General features: G+C 40.3%; 1 protein-coding gene across 1 annotated transcript in view; it reads right to left on the bottom strand.

Annotated features, from left to right (window-relative positions):
• Positions 1 to 1552: 1552 nt before the first annotated feature.
• GRIN2C (glutamate ionotropic receptor NMDA type subunit 2C) overlaps positions 1553 to 26765 on the bottom strand; it is a 95437-nt gene continuing 70224 nt past the window's right edge. The window contains 2 exon segments of the mRNA XM_075261906.1: positions 1553 to 2572; positions 3688 to 3920. Of these exon segments, the coding sequence (XP_075118007.1) occupies positions 1553 to 2572; positions 3688 to 3920 (1253 nt within the window).

The raw sequence follows: 26765 nt of genomic DNA, 5'->3' as shown, positions 1-26765 counted from the left end.
GGCTGGGGTGATATGCTGGTTCTGTTTTCGGTGACAGTAATCTATCTATCTGCAGGGCTGGGGTGATATACTGGTTCTGGTGACAGTAACCTGTCTATCTGCAGGACTGGGGTGATATGCTGGTTCTGGTGACAGTAACCTGTCTATCTGCAGGACTGGGGTGATATACTGTTTCTGGTGACAGTAACCTATCTATCTGCAGGGCTGGGGTGATATGCTGGTTCTGGTGACAATAACCTATGTATATGTAGGGCTAGGTGATATGCTGGTTCTGGTGACAGTAACCTATCTATCTGCAGGGCTGGGGTGATATACCGGTTCTGGTGACAGTAACCTATCTATCTGCAGGGCTGGGGTGATATGCCGGTTCTGGTTACAGTAACCTATCTATCTGCAGGGCTGGGGTGATATGCTGGTTCTGGTGACAGTAACCTATCTATCTGCAGGGCTGGGGTGATATGCTGGGTCTGGTGACAGTAACCTATCTATGTGCAGGGCTGGGGTGATATGCTGGTTCTGGTGACAGTAACCTATCTATCTGCAGGGCTGGGGTGATATGCTGGTTCTGTTGACAGTAACCTATCTATCTGCAGGGCTGGGGTGATATGCTGGTTCTGGTGACAGTAAGCTATCTATCTGCAGGGCTGGGGTGATATGCTGGTTCTGGTGACAGTATAACCTATCTATCTGCAGGGCTGGGGTGATATGCTGGTTCTGGTGACAGTAACCTATCTATCTGCAGGACTGGGGTGATATGCTGGTTCTGGTGACAGTAACCTATCTATCTGCAGGGCTGGGGTGATATGCTGGTTCTGGTGACAGTAACCTATGTATATGCAGGGCTGGGGTGATATGCTGGTACTGGTGACAGTAACCTATCTATCTGCAGGGCTGGGGTGATATGCTGGTTCTGGTGACAGTAACCTATCTATCTGCAGGGCTGGGGTGATATGCTGGTTCTGGTGACAGTATAACCTATGTATCTGCAGGGCTGGGGTGATATGCTGGGTCTGGTGACAGTAACCTATCTATCTGCAGGGCTGGGGTGATATGCTGGGTCTGGTGCCAGTAACCCATCTATCTGCAGGGCTGGGGTGATATGCCGGTTCCCGTGACAGTAACCCATCTATCTGCAGGGCTGGGGTGATATGCTGGGGGCTGGTGACAGTAACCTATCTATCTGCAGGGCTGGGGTGATATGCTGGTTCTGTTTTCGGTGACAGTAACCTATCTATCTGCAGGGCTGGGGTGATATGCTGGGTCTGTTTCCGGTGACAATGGATCGGGTTCTGACCATAGTGCAGGTTGTAACTTGGGACCAGTATGAAATAAGTAAAGTGAACCTTCCTTGACGCTTTCCTTCCATGACCCCTATATATGGGCTATAGGTTGGTGCTCAGACATGGACATTCCCTTTAATGTCAGTGACAATATGGAGTTTCCATTCCCTTCTATTCTGACCATACAAAGCCTTTATAGTATACGAGAGTCCCCGCTCTAGGTCAGCGGAGCCGCAGCAGTCCTTCTAGTGCACGCAGGGCTTCCATCCATGTCACACCTCCGATTCCCAGCTTATCCTCCTCCAGGCTTCAGTAGGGCGGCAGCTTCTCGCTCTCCCACCTGGGAATGTTCCTAAAGGATTCCTATGATTCCCCATCTGGGTGTAGCACACAGTCCTTCCTAGAGCAGCCATGCTATAAACAGTGTGTGGGTCTCTGTTGGGTAAGGTGGATGGTAGGGGGTGTGTGGAGACGGCCTCCTGCAAACAGGCTTCATGTTGGGGAGACCTATTAGCGGCAGGATTACCCCATTTGGCGCCTCTATGCCTCATAGGGTAGCTATTGCTGCAGAAAGGGCACTGGTGGGCGGTGGGAGGAAGAGAACAGTATACGGGCCCAGCACATTGTTGGTGTAGCCTCCAGTCTTCCCGTTCCAGGGAATCACACAACAGGTAAGGCCTTCTTGATACTCGCCTTGGACCAGGTGATGGGCCCCAAGCTCCGCAGTGTGGAGAGGCCACTTTGGCAGTGCCCGGTGGTCTGTGCATGGGCTCCAGTCTTTTGCTTATTGTCAGGTGGGAAATGTCACCACTGCCTAGTTTGGTCTCCTGTATCCCTCCATTGTGTGAGACAAGAGACACCTGAGGGGCATTCTCCTGACCCAGGAACATAGGTGTTGTCGTTGGGGTGGGATCTATCTCATCGGGTGGAAAACAAGCTCCATGAGAAGATCTTAATGCAGGAGAAAGAAGAGGTCCACTTGGTGCGTGGTTTACATTTACCACCGGTTTGGAGGCGCCACCACACTGAGGAGAAGAAATGCTTTGAGTCGGCTGCTGTGATCCCTGCACAGAGAAAGCAGCTTGAAGACTTGCACTCCGTTGTCTCCATGTGCGAAGAGCATGAGATGCCGTCTCCAAGGATCCCCCAACTCCAGAAGAAGAAACCAGATCCCTTGCCGTTTGCAGGACTCTCAAAACATTGGTTGGTACAGGAGTACCCGTGACATCTGGGTCAGGACAAGCAGGACCACGAGATGGACTCTGAACACCACGAAAGCAACTGTAAATCCCCTAGAGAAATAAGAGCAGACCTCAGAAGTCCAAAAAACAAGTGAAAAATTATTATTTAGTGAATCAACAAAGACTTCTAGGAAGTAGCAACAACTAGCCGAGGACTAGCAACGAGCCGACCCCAAAGCGCAGATGACACTGGTGCAAGACTTGTCTTTGCAGAACTGAAGGGTTTAGGGTTTGCTTTATCTCCTCACTATTATCAGGACCCCCCCCAGCTAACTCTCCAACCCCCCTCCCCCACTCACTAACAAATCAGTTCCTTAATCGGAGTCCTGCACAGGTTCTTGGAGTGGAGATGTCTTCATGTATGGAGAGTGTGAGATGCCGTCTCTAGGAAGTCCCCAATTTCAGAAGAAGGAACCAGGTCCCTTACTGTTTGGTACATGAGCGCTCCAGGGCTGAGCGCCGCTCGGGGAGGGTCCAACAACGGCCCCATAATTGACCTCTTTGGTCGGCATCTTATGGCACATCTTAGACCGGTCGAGGTAGAGGAGTTACTTATTAGAAGGTGTCATTTCCCCGGTGCGGATGAGTTTTCTGTATTTCTCCTTAAAGGCCAGGCTCGCTTTTATCGTCACTGAGACGACGACGTTTTAACTGCTTAGTGAGGCCCCGGGGACACGACTGCTCCCGAGGTGGGGCTGAGATTGTAGTGGAACGCAGACGGATGACACTTGGAATGACATGACAGCGTATTCTCTTATATATTCTCCTCTATAGGGGCTTCCCATCCATTGTATTCCGATGGCACAGATGATTATAGAGCCAGTCTTATCCTATTCTGTGTCATCGGAACAGAAAGAATTGGAGCTCCTATAGAGGCATATCCATAAGGGAATACTGTGTGGGGTCACTCCGAGTACATTCTGCTACAGACTCAGCCACACATCACATGTATATGGGGTCTATATGTGACCTATATGAAGCTGCTGGTACAGATCCAGCAAAGACTGACTTCTCATATTGCTTGAAGAGAATCCCATCTGATGACGTTTCAGGTCTTTATTATCAAGTGCACGAAGTGACTGCAGATTCTGGAACGTTCTGTCTGCTACCCCAGTACTCACTATCCGATCCTTACCAAATCTACGCAATTACCCCATTCATCTTACCCGACTGATCCCCAGCAGACTCTGCTCCACACAAGCGCTGGGAACACAATGGCGCATCCTCCAGTACACAAGGTGCTCCCAAGAGAAGACCAGAAGACTCAACCCCATGGCCACCAACAGCATATAGAAGACTCCAGCCATGTTGTCGATGTCCAGTTTACTGCTCACGGCCTCATTCTTCTCATTTTGACAAATACCCGATAACCAGACGGTCTCCAACCTCTGCGTGTCCCCTGGAAGAGAGATCAGTATGTATACAAGATAACTGTACAATCTGCTCTACACCCTGTATATAGGTCACTACTCACTATATATAATCTGCCCCTCTATAACCTGTAGGTCACTATATACAATCTGCTGTATAACCTGTAGATAGGACACTATATACAATCTGCTCCTCTATAACCTGTAGATAGGACATTATATACAATCTGCTCCTCTATAACCTGTAGATAGGACACTGTATACAATCTGCTCCCCTATAACCTGTAGATAGGACACTGTATACAATCTGCTCCTCTATAACCTGTAGATAGGACGCTATATACAATCTGCTCCTCTATAACCTGTAGATAGGACGCTATATACAATCTGCCCCTCTATAACCTGTAGATAGGACGCTATATACAATCTGCCGCTCTATAACCTGTAGATAGGACACTATATACAATCTGCCCCTCTATAACCTGTAGATAGGACACTATATACAATCTGCTCCTCTATAACCTGTAGATAGGACACTATATACAATCTGCCGCTCTATAACCTGTAGATAGGACACTATATACAATCTGCTCCTGTATAACCTGTAGATAGGACACTATATACAATCTGCTCCTCTATAACCTGTAGATAGGACACTATATACAATCTGCTCCTCTATAACTTGTAGATAGGACACTATATACAATCTGCTCTATAACCTGTAGATAGGACACTATATACAATCTGCTCCTCTATAACCTGTAGATAGGACACTATATACAATCTGCTGCTCTATAACCTGTAGATAGGACACTATATACAATCTGCTCCTCCCCTATAACCTGTAGATAGGACACTATATACAATCTGCTGCTCTATAACCTGTAGATAGGACACTATATACAATCTGCCCCTCTATAACCTGTAGATAGGACACTATATACAATCTGCTCTATATCCTGTAGATAGGACACTATATACAATCTGCTCCTCTATATCCTGTAGATAGGACACTATATACAATCTGCTCTATATCCTGTAGATAGGACACTATATACAATCTGCTCCTCTATAACCTGTAGATAGGACACTATATACAATCTGCTGCTCTATAACCTGTAGATAGGACACTATATACAATCTGCTCCTCCCCTATAACCTGTAGATAGGACACTATATACAATCTGCTGCTCTATAACCTGTAGATAGGACACTATATACAATCTGCTCCTCTATAACCTGTAGATAGGACACTATATACAATCTGCTCTATATCCTGTAGATAGGACACTATATACAATCTGCTCTATATCCTGTAGATAGGACACTATATACAATCTGCTCCTCTATAACCTGTAGATAGGACACTATATACAATCTGCTCCTCTATAACCTGTAGATAGGACACTATATACAATCTGCTCTATATCCTGTAGATAGGACACTATATACAATCTGCTCTATATCCTGTAGATAGGACACTATATACAATCTGCTCCTCTATAACCTGTAGATAGGACACTATATACAATCTGCTCCTCTATAACCTGTAGATAGGACACTATATACAATCTGCCCCTCTATAACCTGTAGATAGGACACTATATACAATCTGCTCTATAACCTGTAGATAGGACACTATATACAATCTGCTCCTCTATAACCTGTAGATAGGACACTATATACAATCTGCTCCTGTATAACCTGTAGATAGGACACTATATACAATCTGCTCCTCTATAACCTGTAGATAGGACACTATATACAATCTGCTCCTCTATATCCTGTAGATAGGACACTATATACAATCTGCTCCTCCCCTATAACCTGTAGATAGGACACTATATACAATCTGTTCCTCTATAACCTGTAGATAGGACACTATATACAATCTGCTCCTCTATAACCTGTAGATAGGACACTATATACAATCTGCTCCTCTATAACCTGTAGATAGGACACTATATACAATCTGCTCCTCTATAACCTGTAGATAGGACACTATATACAATCTGCTCCTCTATAACCTGTAGATAGGACACTATATACAATCTGCTCCTCTATAACCTGTAGATAGGACACTATATACAATCTGCCCCTCTATAACCTGTAGATAGGACACTATATACAATCCGCTCCTCTATAACCTGTATGTCACGGAGCAAAGGTATACGTCTTCCTCCGGATGGTCTTTTGAATCAACAGGGACGCAAGAGGTCGGGAGACAACAGCAATTTATTGTAATCCACAAAGTTAGTAGCCGGCAGCGGTCACATCAACCGTAATAACAATAAGTCCACAGAAGTCACAATCCAATGATAGCTTTGGTTCCTTGGTCCTGTAACTAAATTCTGGCTCTCTGCAGAGCTGTGCACAGGCCGGCTAACACATACTAACTCCAGCTACATCTATATACTAAACTGTTACTTCCTATATCTGGGGGTGGGAAGGGCTGAGTCACAGATCCTTCCCCCCTCACCTATACCAAGGAGAGCAGACTCCCTGTCTACTATGGACAATGCACCATCCAACATCTTCTTGGAGACACCGATCAGATTATCTCCACCCATTGTCCTCACTGGTCCTCACTAGTTAGAGGTATTTGCATACAATGTGCTAACACACTAGACCCCAATCAGCCAACTACACACTGATGTTTACAACAGGTTAGAGAATACATTCCACATGAAATATATATTACACATTGCCTATAGTATAGACTCTAACCATCCCGTGACACTGTAGATAGGACACTATATACAATCCGCTCCTCTATAACCTGTAGATAGGACACTATATACAATCTGCTGCTCTATAACCTGTAGATAGGACACTATATACAATCTGCTCCTCTATAACCTGTAGATAGGACACTATATACAATCTGCTCCTCTATAACCTGTAGATAGGACACTATATACAATCTGCTCCTCCCCTATAACCTGTAGATAGGACACTATATACAATCTGCTCCTCCCCTATAACCTGTAGATAGGACACTATATACAATCTGCTCTATAACCTGTAGATAGGACACTATATACAATCTGCTCCTCCCCTATAACCTGTAGATAGGACACTATATACAATCTGCTCTATAACCTGTAGATAGGACACTATATACAATCTGCCCCTCTATAACCTGTAGATAGGACACTATATACAATCTGCTCCTCTATAACCTGTAGATAGGACACTATATACAATCTGCTCCTCTATAACCTGTAGATAGGACACTATATACAATCTGCTCCTCCCCTATAACCTGTAGATAGGACACTATATACAATCTGTTCCTCTATAACCTGTAGATAGGACACTATATACAATCTGCTCCTCTATAACCTGTAGATAGGACACTATATACAATCTGCTCCTCTATAACCTGTAGATAGGACACTATATACAATCTGCTCTATAACCTGTAGATAGGACACTATATACAATCTGCTCCTCTATAACCTGTAGATAGGACACTATATACAATCTGCTCCTCTATAACCTGTAGATAGGACACTATATACAATCTGCTCCTCTATAACCTGTAGATAGGACACTATATACAATCTGCTCCTCTATAACCTGTAGATAGGACACTATATACAATCTGCCCCTCTATAACCTGTAGATAGGACACTATATACAATCCGCTCCTCTATAACCTGTAGATAGGACACTATATACAATCCGCTCCTCTATAACCTGTAGATAGGACACTATATACAATCTGCTCCTCCCCTATAACCTGTAGATAGGACACTATATACAATCTGCTCCTCTATAACCTGTAGATAGGACACTATATTCAATCTGCTCCTGTATAACCTGTAGATAGGACACTATATACAATCTGCCCCTCTATAACCTGTAGATAGGACACTATATACAATCTGCTCCTCCCCTATAACCTGTAGATAGGACACTATATACAATCTGCTCCTCCCCTATAACCTGTAGATAGGACACTATATACAATCTGCTCCTCTATAACCTGTAGATAGGACACTATATACAATCTGCTCCTCTATAACCTGTAGATAGGACACTATATACAATCTGCTCCTCTATAACCTGTAGATAGGACACTATATACAATCTGCTCCTCTATAACCTGTAGATAGGACACTATATACAATCTGCTCCTCTATAACCTGTAGATAGGACACTATATACAATCTGCTCCTCTATAACCTGTAGATAGGACACTATATACAATCTGCACCTCTATAACCTGTAGATAGGACACTATATACAATCTGCTCCTCTATAACCTGTAGATAGGACACTATATACAATCTGCTCTATAACCTGTAGATAGGACACTATATACAATATGCTCCTCTATAACCTGTAGATAGGACACTATATACAATCTGCTCTATAACCTGTAGATAGGACACTATATACAATCTGCTGTATAACCTGTAGATAGGACACTATATACAATCTGCTCCTCTATAACCTGTAGATAGGACACTATATACAATCTGCCCCTCTATAACCTGTAGATAGGACACTATATACAATCTGCCCCTCTATAACCTGTAGATAGGACACTATATACAATCTCCTCCCCTATAACCTGTAGATAGGACACTATATACAATCTGCTCCTCTATAACCTGTAGATAGGACACTATATACAATCTGCTCCTCTATAACCTGTAGATAGGACACTATATACAATCTGCTCCTCTATAACCTGTAGATAGGACACTATATACAATCTGCTCCTCCCCTATAACCTGTAGATAGGACACTATATACAATCTGCTCCTCCCCTATAACCTGTAGATAGGACACTATATACAATCTGCTCCTCTATAACCTGTAGATAGGACACTATATACAATCTGCTCCTCCCCTATAACCTGTAGATAGGACACTATATACAATCTGCTCTATAACCTGTAGATAGGACACTATATACAATCTGCTCCTCTATAACCTGTAGATAGGACACTATATACAATCTCCTCCCCTATAACCTGTAGATAGGACACTATATACAATCTGCTCCTCCCCTATAACCTGTAGATAGGACACTATATACAATCTGCTCCTCCCCTATAACCTGTAGATAGGACACTATATACAATCTGCTCCTCCCCTATAACCTGTAGATAGGACACTATATACAATCTGCTGCTCTATAACCTGTAGATAGGACACTATATACAATCTGCCCCTCTATAACCTGTAGATAGGACACTATATACAATCTGCTCCTCTATAACCTGTAGATAGGACACTATATACAATCTGCTCCTCTATAACCTGTAGATAGGACACTATATACAATCTCCTCCCCTATAACCTGTAGATAGGACACTATATACAATCTGCTCCTCTATAACCTGTAGATAGGACACTATATACAATCTGCTCTATAACCTGTAGATAGGACACTATATACAATCTGCTCTACACCCTGTATATAGGTCACTACTCACTATATATAATCTGCCCCTCTATAACCTGTAGGTCACTATATACAATCTGCTGTATAACCTGTAGATAGGACACTATATACAATCTGCTCCTCTATAACCTGTAGATAGGACACTATATACAATCTGCCCCTCTATAACCTGTAGATAGGACACTATATACAATCTGCTGTATAACCTGTAGATAGGACACTATATACAATCCGCTCCTCTATAACCTGTAGATAGGACACTATATACAATCTGCTCCTCCCCTATAACCTGTAGATAGGACACTATATACAATCTGCTCCTCTATAACCTGTAGATAGGACACTATATACAATCTGCTCCTCTATAACCTGTAGATAGGACACTATATACAATCTGCTCCTCTATAACCTGTAGATAGGACACTATATACATTCTGCTCCTCCCCTATAACCTGTAGATAGGACACTATATACAATCTGCTCCTCCCCTATAACCTGTAGATAGGACACTATATACAATCTGCTCCTCTATAACCTGTAGATAGGACACTATATACAATCTGCTCCTCCCCTATAACCTGTAGATAGGACACTATATACAATCTGCTCTATAACCTGTAGATAGGACACTATATACAATCTGCTCCTCTATAACCTGTAGATAGGACACTATATACAATCTCCTCCCCTATAACCTGTAGATAGGACACTATATACAATCTGCTCCTCCCCTATAACCTGTAGATAGGACACTATATACAATCTGCTCCTCCCCTATAACCTGTAGATAGGACACTATATACAATCTGCTCCTCCCCTATAACCTGTAGATAGGACACTATATACAATCTGCTGCTCTATAACCTGTAGATAGGACACTATATACAATCTGCACCTCTATAACCTGTAGATAGGACACTATATACAATCTGCTCCTCTATAACCTGTAGATAGGACACTATATACAATCTGCTCCTCTATAACCTGTAGATAGGACACTATATACAATCTCCTCCCCTATAACCTGTAGATAGGACACTATATACAATCTGCTCCTCTATAACCTGTAGATAGGACACTATATACAATCTGCTCTACACCCTGTATATAGGTCACTACTCACTATATATAATCTGCCCCTCTATAACCTGTAGGTCACTATATACAATCTGCTGTATAACCTGTAGATAGGACACTATATACAATCTGCTCCTCTATAACCTGTAGATAGGACACTATATACAATCTGCCCCTCTATAACCTGTAGATAGGACACTATATACAATCTGCTGTATAACCTGTAGATAGGACACTATATACAATCTGCTCCTCTATAACCTGTAGATAGGACACTATATACAATCTGCTCCTCCCCTATAACCTGTAGATAGGACACTATATACAATCTGCTCCTCCCCTATAACCTGTAGATAGGACACTATATACAATCTGCTCCTCCCCTATAACCTGTAGATAGGACACTATATACAATCTGCTCCTCTATAACCTGTAGATAGGACACTATATACAATCTGCTCCTCTATAACCTGTAGATAGGACACTATATACAATCTGCTGCTCTATAACCTGTAGATAGGACACTATATACAATCTGCACCTCTATAACCTGTAGATAGGACACTATATACAATCTGCTCCTCTATAACCTGTAGATAGGACACTATATACAATCTCCTCGCCTATAACCTGTAGATAGGACACTATATACAATCTGCCCCTCTATAACCTGTAGATAGGACACTATATACAATCTCCTCGCCTATAACCTGTAGATAGGACACTATATACAATCTGCTCCTCTATAACCTGTAGATAGGACACTATATACAATCTGCTCCTCTATAACCTGTAGATAGGACACTATATACAATCTGCTCCTCTATAACCTGTAGATAGGACACTATATACAATCTGCTCCTCCCCTATAACCTGTAGATAGGACACTATATACAATCTGCTGCTCTATAACCTGTAGATAGGACACTATATACAATCTGCTGCTCTATAACCTGTAGATAGGACACTATATACAATCTGCTCCTCTGTAACCTGTAGATAGGACACTATGTACAATCTGCTCCTCTATAACCTGTAGATAGGACACTATATACAATCTGCTGTATAACCTGTAGATAGGACACTATATACAATCTGCTCCTCTATAACCTGTAGATAGGACATTATATACAATCTGCCCCTCTATAACCTGTAGATAGGACACTATATACAATCTGCTCCTCTATAACCTGTAGATAGGACACTATATACAATCTGCTCCTCTATAACCTGTAGATAGGACACTATATACAATCTGCTCCTCTATAACCTGTAGATAGGACACTATATACAATCTGCTCCTGTATAACCTGTAGATAGGACACTATATACAATCTGCTCCTCTATAACCTGTAGATAGGACACTATATACAATCTGCTCCTCTATAACCTGTAGATAGGACACTATATACAATCTGCTCCTGTATAACCTGTAGATAGGACACTATATACAATCTGCTCCTCTATAACCTGTAGATAGGACACTATATACAATCTGCTCCTCCCCTATAACCTGTAGATAGGACACTATATACAATCTGCTCCTCTTTAACCTGTAGATAGGACACTATATACAATCTGCTCCTCCCCTATAACCTGTAGATAGGACACTATATACAATCTGCTCCTCCCCTATAACCTGTAGATAGGACACTATATACAATCTGCTCCTCCCCTATAACCTGTAGATAGGACACTATACACAATCTGCTCCTCTATAACCTGTAGATAGGACACTATACACAATCTGCCCCTCTATAACCTGTAGATAGGACACTATATACAATCTGCCCCTCTATAACCTGTAGATAGGACACTATATACAATCTGCTCCTCTATAACCTGTAGATAGGACACTATATACAATCTGCCCCTCTATAACCTGTAGATAGGACACTATATACAATCTGCTCCTCTATAACCTGTAGATAGGACACTATATACAATCTGCTCCTCTATAACCTGTAGATAGGACACTATATACAGTCTGCTCTATAACCTGTAGATAGGACACTATATACAATCTGCTCCTCCCCTATAACCTGTAGATAGGACACTATATACAATCTGCTCCTCCCCTATAACCTGTAGATAGGACACTATATACAATCTGCTCCTCCCCTATAACCTGTAGATAGGACACTATATACAATCTGCTCCTCCCCTATAACCTGTAAATAGGACACTATATACAATCTGCTCCTCCCCTATAACCTGTAGATAGGACACTATATACAATCTGCACCTCTATAACCTGTAGATAGGACACTATATACAATCTCCTCCCCTATAACCTGTAGATAGGACACTATATACAATCTGCTCCTCTATAACCTGTAGATAGGACACTATATACAATCTGCTCCTCTATAACCTGTAGATAGGACACTATATACAATCTGCTCTATAACCTGTAGATAGGACACTATATACAATCTGCTCTACACCCTGTATATAGGTCACTACTCACTATATATAATCTGCCCCTCTATAACCTGTAGGTCACTATATACAATCTGCTGTATAACCTGTAGATAGGACACTATATACAATCTGCTCCTCTATAACCTGTAGATAGGACACTATATACAATCTGCTCCTCTATAACCTGTAGATAGGACACTATATACAATCTGCTCTATAACCTGTAGATAGGACACTATATACAATCTGCTCCTCTATAACCTGTAGATAGGACACTATATACAATCTGCTCCTCTATAACCTGTAGATAGGACACTATATACAATCTGCTGCTCTATAACCTGTAGATAGGACACTATATACAATCTGCTCTATAACCTGTAGATAGGACACTATATACAATCTGCCGCTCTATAACCTGTAGATAGGACACTATATACAATCTGCTCTATAACCTGTAGATAGGACACTATATACAATCTGCTCTATAACCTGTAGATAGGACACTATATACAATCTGCTCTATAACCTGTAGATAGGACACTATATACAATCTGCTCCTCTATAACCTGTAGATAGGACACGAAATACAATCTGCCCCTCTATAACCTGTAGATAGGACACTATATACAATCTGCTCCTCTATAACCTGTAGATAGGACACTATATACAATCTGCTCTATATCCTGTAGATAGGACACTATATACAATCTGCTCTATATCCTGTAGATAGGACACTATATACAATCTGCTCCTCTATAACCTGTAGATAGGACACTATATACAATCTGCTCCTCTATAACCTGTAGATAGGACACTATATACAATCTGCTCTATAACCTGTAGATAGGACACTATATACAATCTGCCCCTCTATAACCTGTAGATAGGACACTATATACAATCTGCTCCTCTATAACCTGTAGATAGGACACTATATACAATCTGCTCCTCTATAACCTGTAGATAGGACACTATATACAATCTGCTCCTGTATAACCTGTAGATAGGACACTATATACAATCTCCTCTATAACCTGTAGATAGGACACTATATACAATCTGCTCCTCTATAACCTGTAGATAGGACACTATATACAATCTGCTCTATAACCTGTAGATAGGACACTATATACAATCTGCTCCTCTATAACCTGTAGATAGGACACTATATACAATCTGCTCCTCTATAACCCGTAGATAGGACACTATATACAATCTGCTCCTCTATATCCTGTAGATAGGACACTATATACAATCTGCTCCTCTATATCCTGTAGATAGGACACTATATACAATCTGCTCCTCTATAACCTGTAGATAGGACACTATATACAATCTGCTCTATAACCTGTAGATAGGACACTATATACAATCTGCTCCTCTATAACCTGTAGATAGGACACTTTATACAATCTGCTCCTCTATAACCTGTAGATAGGACATTATATACAATCTGCTCCTCTATAACCTGTAGATAGGACACTATATACAATCTGCTCCTCTATAACCTGTAGATAGGACACTATATACAATCTGCTCCTCTATAACCTGTAGATAGGACACTATATACAATCTGCCCCTCTATAACCTGTAGATAGGACACTATATACAATCCGCTCCTCTATAACCTGTAGATAGGACACTATATACAATCCGCTCCTCTATAACCTGTAGATAGGACACTATATACAATCTGCTCCTCTATAACCTGTAGATAGGACACTATATACAATCTGCTCCTCCCTATAACCTGTAGATAGGACACTATATACAATCTGCTCCTCTATAACCTGTAGATAGGACACTATATACAATCTGCTCCTCTATAACCTGTAGATAGGACACTATATACAATCTGCTCCTCTATAACCTGTAGATAGGACACTATATACAATCTGCTCCTCTATAACCTGTAGATAGGACACTATATACAATCTGCTCCTCTATAACCTGTAGATAGGACACTATATACAATCTGCACCTCTATAACCTGTAGATAGGACACTATATACAATCTGCTCCTCTATAACCTGTAGATAGGACACTATATACAATCTGCTCTATAACCTGTAGATAGGACACTATATACAATCTGCTCCTCTATAACCTGTAGATAGGACACTATATACAATCTGCTCCTCTATAACCTGTAGATAGGACACTATATACAATCTGCTCCTCTATAACCTGTAGATAGGACACTATATACAATCTGCTCCTCTATAACCTGTAGATAGGACACTATATACAATCTGCTCCTCTATAACCTGTAGATAGGACACTATATACAATCTGCACCTCTATAACCTGTAGATAGGACACTATATACAATCTGCTCCTCTATAACCTGTAGATAGGACACTATATACAATCTGCTCTATAACCTGTAGATAGGACACTATATACAATATGCTCCTCTATAACCTGTAGATAGGACACTATATACAATCTGCTCTATAACCTGTAGATAGGACACTATATACAATCTGCTGTATAACCTGTAGATAGGACACTATATACAATCTGCTCCTCTATAACCTGTAGATAGGACACTATATACAATCTGCCCCTCTATAACCTGTAGATAGGACACTATATACAATCTGCCCCTCTATAACCTGTAGATAGGACACTATATACAATCTCCTCCCCTATAACCTGTAGATAGGACACTATATACAATCTTCTCCTCTATAACCTGTAGATAGGACACTATATACAATCTGCTCCTCTATAACCTGTAGATAGGACACTATATACAATCTGCTCCTCTATAACCTGTAGATAGGACACTATATACAATCTGCTTCTCCCTATAACCTGTAGATAGGACACTATATACAATCTGCTCCTCCCCTATAACCTGTAGATAGGACACTATATACAATCTGCTCCTCTATAACCTGTAGATAGGACACTATATACAATCTGCTCCTCCCCTATAACCTGTAGATAGGACACTATATACAATCTGCTCCTCTATAACCTGTAGATAGGACACTATATACAATCTCCTCCCCTATAACCTGTAGATAGGACACTATATACAATCTGCTCCTCCCCTATAACCTGTAGATAGGACACTATATACAATCTGCTCCTCCCCTATAACCTGTAGATAGGACACTATATACAATCTGCTCCTCTATAACCTGTAGATAGGACACTATATACAATCTGCTGCTCTATAACCTGTAGATAGGACACTATATACAATCTCCTCCCCTATAACCTGTAGATAGGACACTATATACAATCTGCTCCTCCCCTATAACCTGTAGATAGGACACTATATACAATCTGCTCCTCCCCTATAACCTGTAGATAGGACACTATATACAATCTGCTCCTCTATAACCTGTAGATAGGACACTATATACAATCTCCTCCCCTATAACCTGTAGATAGGACACTATATACAATCTGCTCCTCCCCTATAACCTGTAGATAGGACACTATATACAATCTGCTCCTCCCCTATAACCTGTAGATAGGACACTATATACAATCTGCTCCTCTATAACCTGTAGATAGGACACTATATACAATCTGCACCTCTATAACCTGTAGATAGGACACTATATACAATCTGCTCCTCTATAACCTGTAGATAGGACACTATATACAATCTGCTCCTCTATAACCTGTAGATAGGACACTATATACAATCTCCTCCCCTATAACCTGTAGATAGGACACTATATACAATCTGCTCCTCTATAACCTGTAGATAGGACACTATATACAATCTGCTCTATAACCTGTAGATAGGACACTATATACAATCTGCTCTACACCCTGTATATAGGTCACTACTCACTATATATAATCTGCCCCTCTATAACCTGTAGGTCACTATATACAATCTGCTGTATAACCTGTAGATAGGACACTATATACAATCTGCTCCTCTATAACCTGTAGATAGGACACTATATACAATCTGCTCCTCCCCTATAACCTGTAGATAGGACACTATATACAATCTGCTCCTCCCCTATAACCTGTAGATAGGACACTATATACAATCTGCTCCTCTATAACCTGTAGATAGGACACTATATACAATCTGCTCCTCTATAACCTGTAGATAGGACACTATATACAATCTGCTCCTCCCCTATAACCTGTAGATAGGACACTATATACAATCTGCTCCTCTATAACCTGTAGATAGGACACTATATACAATCTGCTGCTCTATAACCTGTAGATAGGACACTATATACAATCTCCTCCCCTATAACCTGTAGATAGGACACTATATACAATCTGCTCCTCTATAACCTGTAGATAGGACACTATATACAATCTGCACCTCTATAACCTGTAGATAGGACACTATATACAATCTGCTCCTCTATAACCTGTAGATAGGACACTATATACAATCTCCTCGCCTATAACCTGTAGATAGGACACTATATACAATCTGCCCCTCTATAACCTGTAGATAGGACACTATATACAATCTCCTCGCCTATAACCTGTAGATAGGACGCTATATACAATCTGCTCCTCTATAACCTGTAGATAGGACACTATATACAATCTGCTCCTCTATAACCTGTAGATAGGACACTATGTACAATCTGCTCCTCTATAACCTGTAGATAGGACACTATATACAATCTGCTGTATAACCTGTAGATAGGACACTATATACAATCTGCTGCTCTACAACCTGTAGATAGGACACTATATACAATCTGCTCTATAACCTGTAGATAGGACACTATATACAATCTGCTCCTCTATAACCTGTAGATAGGACACTATATACAATCTGCTCCTCTATAACCTGTAGATAGGACACTATATACAATCTGCTGTATAACTTGTAGATAGGACACTATATACAATCTGCTCTATAACCTGTAGATAGGACACTATATACAATCTGCCCCTCTATAACCTGTAGATAGGACACTATATACAATCTGCCCCTCTATAACCTGTAGATAGGACACTATATACAATCTGCTCCTCTATAACCTGTAGATAGGACACTATATACAATCTGCTCCTCTATAACCTGTAGATAGGACACTATATACAATCTGCCCCTCTATAACCTGTAGATAGGACACTATATACAATCTGCTCTATAACCTGTAGATAGGACACTATATACAATCTGCTCCTCTATAACCTGTAGATCGGACACTATATACAATCTGCTCCTCTATAACCTGTAGATAGGACACTATATACAATCTGCTCCTCTATAACCTGTAGATAGGACACTATATATAATCTGCTCCTCTATAACCTGTAGATAGGACACTACATACAATCTGCTCCTCTATAACCTGTAGATAGGACACTATATACAATCTGCTCTATAACCTGTAGATAGGACACTATATACAATCCGCTCCTCTATAACCTGTAGATAGGACACTATATACAATCCGCTCCTCTATAACCTGTAGATAGGACACTATATACAATCCGCTCCTCTATAACCTGTAGATAGGACACTATATACAATCCGCTCCTCTATAACCTGTAGATAGGACACTATATACAATCTGCTGTATAACCTGTAGATAGGACACTATATACAATCTGCTGCTCTACAACCTGTAGATAGGACACTGTATACAATCTGCTCTATAACCTGTAGATAGGACACTATATACAATCTGCTCCTCTATAACCTGTAGATAGGACACTATATACAATCTGCTCCTCTATAACCTGTAGATAGGACACTATATACAATCTGCTGTATAACCTGTAGATAGGACACTATATACAATCTGCTCCTCTATAACCTGTAGATAGGACACTATATACAATCTGCTCCTCTATAACCTGTAGATAGGACACTATATACAATCTGCTCTATAACCTGTAGATAGGACACTATATACAATCTGCCCCTCTATAACCTGTAGATAGGACACTATATACAATCTGCTCTATAACCTGTAGATAGGACACTATATACAATCTGCTCCTCTATAACCTGTAGATAGGACACTATATACAATCTGCTCCTGTATAACCTGTAGATAGGACACTATATACAATCTCCTCTATAACCTGTAGATAGGACACTATATACAATCTGCTCTATAACCTGTAGATAGGACACTATATACAATCTGCTCCTCTATAACCCGTAGATAGGACACTATATACAATCTGCTCCTCTATATCCTGTAGATAGGACACTATATACAATCTGCTCCTCTATATCCTGTAGATAGGACACTATATACAATCTGCTCCTCTATAACCTGTAGATAGGACACTATATACAATCTGCTCTATAACCTGTAGATAGGACACTATATACAATCTGCTCCTCTATAACCTGTAGATAGGACACTATATACAATCTGCTCTATAACCTGTAGATAGGACACTATATACAATCTGCTCCTCTATAACCCGTAGATAGGACACTATATACAATCTGCTCCTCTATATCCTGTAGATAGGACACTATATACAATCTGCTCCTCTATATCCTGTAGATAGGACACTATATACAATCTGCTCCTCTATAACCTGTAGATAGGACACTATATACAATCTGCTCTATAACCTGTAGATAGGACACTATATACAATCTGCTCCTCTATATCCTGTAGATAGGACACTATATACAATCTGCTCCTCTATAACCTGTAGATAGGACACTATATACAATCTGCTCTATAACCTGTAGATAGGACACTATATACAATCTGTTCCTCTATAACCTGTAGATAGGACACTATATACAATCTGCTCCTCTATAACCTGTAGATAGGACACTATATACAATCTGCTCCTCTATAACCTGTAGATAGGACACTATATACAATCTGCTCCTCTATAACCTGTAGATAGGACACTATATACAATCTGCTCCTCTATAACCTGTAGATAGGACACTATATACAATCTGCTCCTCTATAACCTGTAGATAGGACACTATATACAATCTGCCCCTCTATAACCTGTAGATAGGACACTATATACAATTCGCTCCTCTATAACCTGTAGATAGGACACTATATACAATCCGCTCCTCTATAACCTGTAGATAGGACACTATATACAATCTGCTCCTCCCCTATAACCTGCAGATAGGACACTATATACAATCTGCTCCTCCCCTATAACCTGTAGATAGGACACTATATACAATCTGCTCCTCCCCTATAACCTGTAGATAGGACACTATATACAATCTGCTCCTCTATAACCTGTAGATAGGACACTATATACAATCTGCTCCTCTATAACCTGTAGATAGGACACTATATACAATCTGCTCCTCTATAACCTGTAGATAGGACACTATATACAATCTGCTCCTCTATAACCTGTAGATAGGACACTATATACAATCTGCACCTCTATAACCTGTAGATAGGACACTATATACAATCTGCTCCTCTATAACCTGTAGATAGGACACTATATACAATCTGCTCTATAACCTGTAGATAGGACACTATATACAATATGCTCCTCTATAACCTGTAGATAGGACACTATATACAATCTGCTCTATAACCTGTAGATAGGACACTATATACAATCTGCTGTATAACCTGTAGATAGGACACTATATACAATCTGCTCCTCTATAACCTGTAGATAGGACACTATATACAATCTGCCCCTCTATAACCTGTAGATAGGACACTATATACAATCTGCCCCTCTATAACCTGTAGATAGGACACTATATACAATCTGCTCCTCTATAACCTGTAGATAGGACACTATATACAATCTGCTCTTCTATAACCTGTAGATAGGACACTATATACAATCTGCTCTATAACCTGTAGATAGGACACTATATACAATCTCCTCCCCTATAACCTGTAGATAGGACACTATATACAATCTGCTCCTCTATAACCTGTAGATAGGACACTATATACAATCTGCTCCTCTATAACCTGTAGATAGGACACTATATACAATCTGCTCCTCTATAACCTGTAGATAGGACACTATATACAATCTGCTCCTCCCCTATAACCTGTAGATAGGACACTATATACAATCTGCTCCTCCCCTATAACCTGTAGATAGGACACTATATACAATCTGCTCCTCTATAACCTGTAGATAGGACACTATATACAATCTGCTCCTCCCCTATAACCTGTAGATAGGACACTATATACAATCTGCTCCTCTATAACCTGTAGATAGGACACTATATACAATCTCCTCCCCTATAACCTGTAGATAGGACACTATATACAATCTGCTCCTCCCCTATAACCTGTAGATAGGACACTATATACAATCTGCTCCTCCCCTATAACCTGTAGATAGGACACTATATACAATCTGCTCCTCTATAACCTGTAGATAGGACACTATATACAATCTGCTGCTCTATAACCTGTAGATAGGACACTATATACAATCTGCACCTCTATAACCTGTAGATAGGACACTATATACAATCTCCTCCCCTATAACCTGTAGATAGGACACTATATACAATCTGCACCTCTATAACCTGTAGATAGGACACTATATACAATCTCCTCCCCTATAACCTGTAGATAGGACACTATATACAATCTGCTCCTCTATAACCTGTAGATAGGACACTATATACAATCTGCTGCTCTATAACCTGTAGATAGGACACTATATACAATCTGCTCCTCTATAACCTGTAGATAGGACACTATATACAATCTCCTCCCCTATAACCTGTAGATAGGACACTATATACAATCTGCTCCTCCCCTATAACCTGTAGATAGGACACTATATACAATCTGCTCCTCCCCTATATCCTGTAGATAGGACACTATATACAATCTGCTCCTCTATAACCTGTAGATAGGACACTATATACAATCTGCTCCTCTATAACCTGTAGATAGGACACTATATACAATCTCCTCCCCTATAACCTGTAGATAGGACACTATATACAATCTGCTCCTCTATAACCTGTAGATAGGACACTATATACAATCTGCTCTATAACCTGTAGATAGGACACTATATACAATCTGCTCTACACCCTGTATATAGGTCACTACTCACTATATATACTCTGCCCCTCTATAACCTGTAGGTCACTATATACAATCTGCTGTATAACCTGTAGATAGGACACTATATACAATCTGCTCCTCTATAACCTGTAGATAGGACACTATATACAATCTGCCCCTCTATAACCTGTAGATAGGACACTATATACAATCTGCTGTATAACCTGTAGATAGGACACTATATACAATCTGCTCCTCTATAACCTGTAGATAAGACACTATATACAATCTGCTCCTCCCCTATAACCTGTAGATAGGACACTATATACAATCTGCTCCTCCCCTATAACCTGTAGATAGGACACTATATACAATCTGCTCCTCCCCTATAACCTGTAGATAGGACACTATATACAATCTGCTCCTCTATAACCTGTAGATAGGACACTATATACAATCTGCTCCTCTATAACCTGTAGATAGGACACTATATACAATCTGCTCCTCCCCTATAACCTGTAGATAGGACACTATATACAATCTGCTCCTCTATAACCTGTAGATAGGACACTATATACAATCTGCTGCTCTATAACCTGTAGATAGGACACTATATACAATCTGCACCTCTATAACCTGTAGATAGGACACTATATACAATCTGCCCCTCTATAACCTGTAGATAGGACACTATATACAATCTCCTCGCCTATAACCTGTAGATAGGACACTATATACAATCTGCTCCTCTATAACCTGTAGATAGGACACTATATACAATCTGCTCCTCTATAACCTGTAGATAGGACACTATGTACAATCTGCTCCTCTATAACCTGTAGATAGGACACTATATACAATCTGCTGTATAACCTGTAGATAGGACACTATATACAATCTGCTGCTCTACAACCTGTAGATAGGACACTATATACAATCTGCTCTATAACCTGTAGATAGGACACTATATACAATCTGCTCCTCTATAACCTGTAGATAGGACACTATATACAATCTGCTCCTCTATAACCTGTAGATAGGACACTATATACAATCTGCTGTATAACCTGTAGATAGGACACTATATACAATCTGCCCCTCTATAACCTGTAGATAGGACACTATATACAATCTGCTGTATAACCTGTAGATAGGACACTATATACAATCTGCTCTATAACCTGTAGATAGGACACTATATACAATCTGCTCCTCTATAACCTGTAGATAGGACACTATATACAATCTGCTCCTCTATAACCTGTAGATAGGACACTATATACAATCTGCCCCTCTATAACCTGTAGATAGGACACTATATACAATCTGCTCTATAACCTGTAGATAGGAACTATATACAATCTGCTCCTCTATAACCTGTAGATCGGACACTATATACAATCTGCTCCTCTATAACCTGTAGATAGGACACTATATACAATCTGCTCCTCTATAACCTATAGATAGGACACTATATATAATCTGCTCCTCTATAACCTGTAGATAGTACACTATATACAATCTGCTCTATAACCTGTAGATAGGACACTATATACAATCCGCTCCTCTATAACCTGTAGATAGGACACTATATACAATCCGCTCCTCTATAACCTGTAGATAGGACACTATATACAATCCGCTCCTCTATAACCTGTAGATAGGACACTATATACAATCCGCTCCTCTATAACCTGTAGATAGGACACTATATACAATCCGCTCCTCTATAACCTGTAGATAGGACACTATATACAATCTGCTCCTCTATAACCTGTAGATAGGACACTATATACAATCAGCTGTATAACCTGTAGATAGGACACTATATACAATCTGCTCCCCTATAACCTATAGATAGGACACTATATACAATCTGCTCCTCTATAACCTGTAGATAGGACACTATATACAATCTGCTCCTCTATAACCTGTAGATAGGACACTATATACAATCTGCTCCTCTATAACCTGTAGATAGGACACTATATACAATCTCCTCCCCTATAACCTATAGATAGGACACTATATACAATCTGCTCCTCTATAACCTGTAGATAGGACACTATATACAATCTGCTCCTCTATAACCTGTAGATAGGACACTATATACAATCTGCTCTATATCCTGTAGATAGGACACTATATACAATCTGCTCTATATCCTGTAGATAGGACACTATATACAATCTGCTCCTCTATAACCTGTAGATAGGACACTATATACAATCTGCTCTATAACCTGTAGATAGGACACTATATACAATCTGCTCCTCTATAACCTGTAGATAGGACACTATATACAATCTGCTCTATAACCTGTAGATAGGACACTATATACAATCTGCTCTATAACCTGTAGATAGGACACTATATACAATCTGCTCCTCTATAACCTGTAGATAGGACACTATATACAATCTGCTCTATAACCTGTAGATAGGACACTATATACAATCTGCCCCTCTATAACCTGTAGATAGGACACTATATACAATCTGCTCCTCTATAACCTGTAGATAGGACACTATATACAATCTGCTCTATAACCTGTAGATAGGACACTATATACAATCTGCTCCTCTATAACCTGTAGATAGGACACTATATACAATCTGCACCTCTATAACCTGTAGATAGGACACTATATACAATCTGCTCCTCCATAACCTGTAGATAGGACACTATATACAATCTGCTCCCCTATAACCTGTAGATAGGACACTATATACAATCTGCTCCTCTATAACCTGTAGATAGGACACTATATACAATCTGCTCCTCTATAACCTGTAGATAGGACACTATATACAATCTGCTCCTCTATAACCTGTAGATAGGACACTATATACAATCTGCTCTATAACCTGTAGATAGGACACTATATACAATCTGCCCCTCTATAACCTGTAGATAGGACACTATATACAATCTGCTCCTCTATAACCTGGAGATAGGACACTATATACAATCTGCTCTATATCCTGTAGATAGGACACTATATACAATCTGCCCCTCTATAACCTGTAGATAGGACACTATATACAATCTGCTCCCCTATAACCTGGAGATAGGACACTATATACAATCTGCTCTATAACCTGTAGATAGGACACTATATACAATCTGCTCTATAACCTGTAGATAGGACACTATATACAATCTGCTCCTCTATAACCTGTAGATAGGACACTATATACAATCTGCTCCTCTATAACCTGTAGATAGGACACTATATACAATCTGCTGCTCTATATCCTGTAGATAGGACACTATATACAATCTGCTCCTGTATAACCTGTAGATAGGACACTATATACAATCTGCTCCTCTATAACCTGTAGATAGGACACTATATACAATCTGCTGCTCTATAACCTGTAGATAGGACACTATATACAATCTGCTCCTCTATAACCTGTAGATAGGACACTATATACAATCTGCTGCTCTATAACCTGTAGATAGGACACTATATACAATCTGCTCCTCTATAACCTGTAGATAGGACACTATATACAATCTGCTGCTCTATAACCTGTAGATAGGACACTATATACAATCTGCTGCTCTATAACCTGTAGATAGGACACTATATACAATCTGCTCCTCTATATCCTGTAGATAGGACACTATATACAATCTGCTCCTGTATAACCTGTAGATAGGACACTATATACAATCTGCTGTATAACCTGTAGATAGGACACTATATACAATCTGCTCCTGTATAACCTGTAGATAGGACACTATATACAATCTCCTCCTCTATAACCTGCAGATAGGACACTATATACAATCTGCTCTACACCCTGTATATACAGTCCTATGAAAAAGTTTGGGCACCCCTATTAATCTTAATCATTTTTAGTTCTAAATATTTTGGTGTTTGCAGCAGCCATTTCAGTTTGATATATCTAATAACTGATGGACACAGTAATATTTCAGGATTGAAATGAGGTTTATTGTACTAACAGAAAATGTGCAATATGCATTAAACCAAAATTTGACTGGTGCAAAAGTATGGGCACCTCAACAGAAAAGTGACATTAATATTTAGTAGATCCTCCTTTTGCAAAGATAACAGCCTCTAGTCGCTTCCTGTAGCTTTTAATCAGTTCCTGGATCCTGGATGAAGGGATTTTGGACAAACAATTCAAGTTCAATTAAGTTAGATGGTCGCCGAGCATGGACAGCCCGCTTCCAATCATCCCACAGATGTCCAATGATATTCAGGTCTGGGGACTGGGATGGCCATTCCAGAACATTGTAATTGTTCCTCTGCATGAATGCCTGAGGATTTGGAGCGGTGTTTTGGATCATTGTCTTGCTGAAATATCCATCCCCGGCGTAACTTCAACTTCGTCACTGATTCTTGAACATTATTCTCAAGAATCTGCTGATACTGAGTGGAATCCATGCGACCCTCAACTTTACCAAGATTCCCGATGCCGGCATTGGCCACACAGCCCCAAAGCATGATGGAACCTCCACCAAATTTTACAGTGGGTAGCATGTGTTTTTCTTGGAATGCTGTTTTTTTTGGACGCCATGCATAACGCCTTTTCATATGACCAAACAACTCAATCTTTGTTTCCAAAATGAAGCTGCCTTGTCCAAATGTGCTTTTTCATACCTCAGGCAACTCTATTTGTGGCGTACGTGCAGAAACGGCTTCTTTCTCATCACTCTCCCATACAGCTTCTATTTGTGCAAAGTGCGCTGTATAGTTGACCGATGCACAGTGACACCATCTGCAGCAAGATGATGCTGCAGCTCTTTGGAGGTGTCTGTGGATTGTCCTTGACTCTTCTCACCATTCTTCTTCTCTGCCTTTCTGATATTTTTCTTGGCCTGCCACTTCTGGGCTTAACAAGAACTGTCCCTGTGCTCTTCCATTTCCTTACTATGTTCCTCACAGTGGAAACTGACAGGTTAAATCTCTGAGACAACGTTTTGTATCCTTC

This window comes from Leptodactylus fuscus, unplaced genomic scaffold (genome assembly GCF_031893055.1).
Source record: "Leptodactylus fuscus isolate aLepFus1 unplaced genomic scaffold, aLepFus1.hap2 HAP2_SCAFFOLD_61, whole genome shotgun sequence".
Taxonomy (NCBI): domain Eukaryota; kingdom Metazoa; phylum Chordata; class Amphibia; order Anura; family Leptodactylidae; genus Leptodactylus; species Leptodactylus fuscus.
The sequence above is the reverse complement of the archived record's forward strand: the minus strand, read 5'-3'. Positions and strand labels throughout refer to the sequence as shown.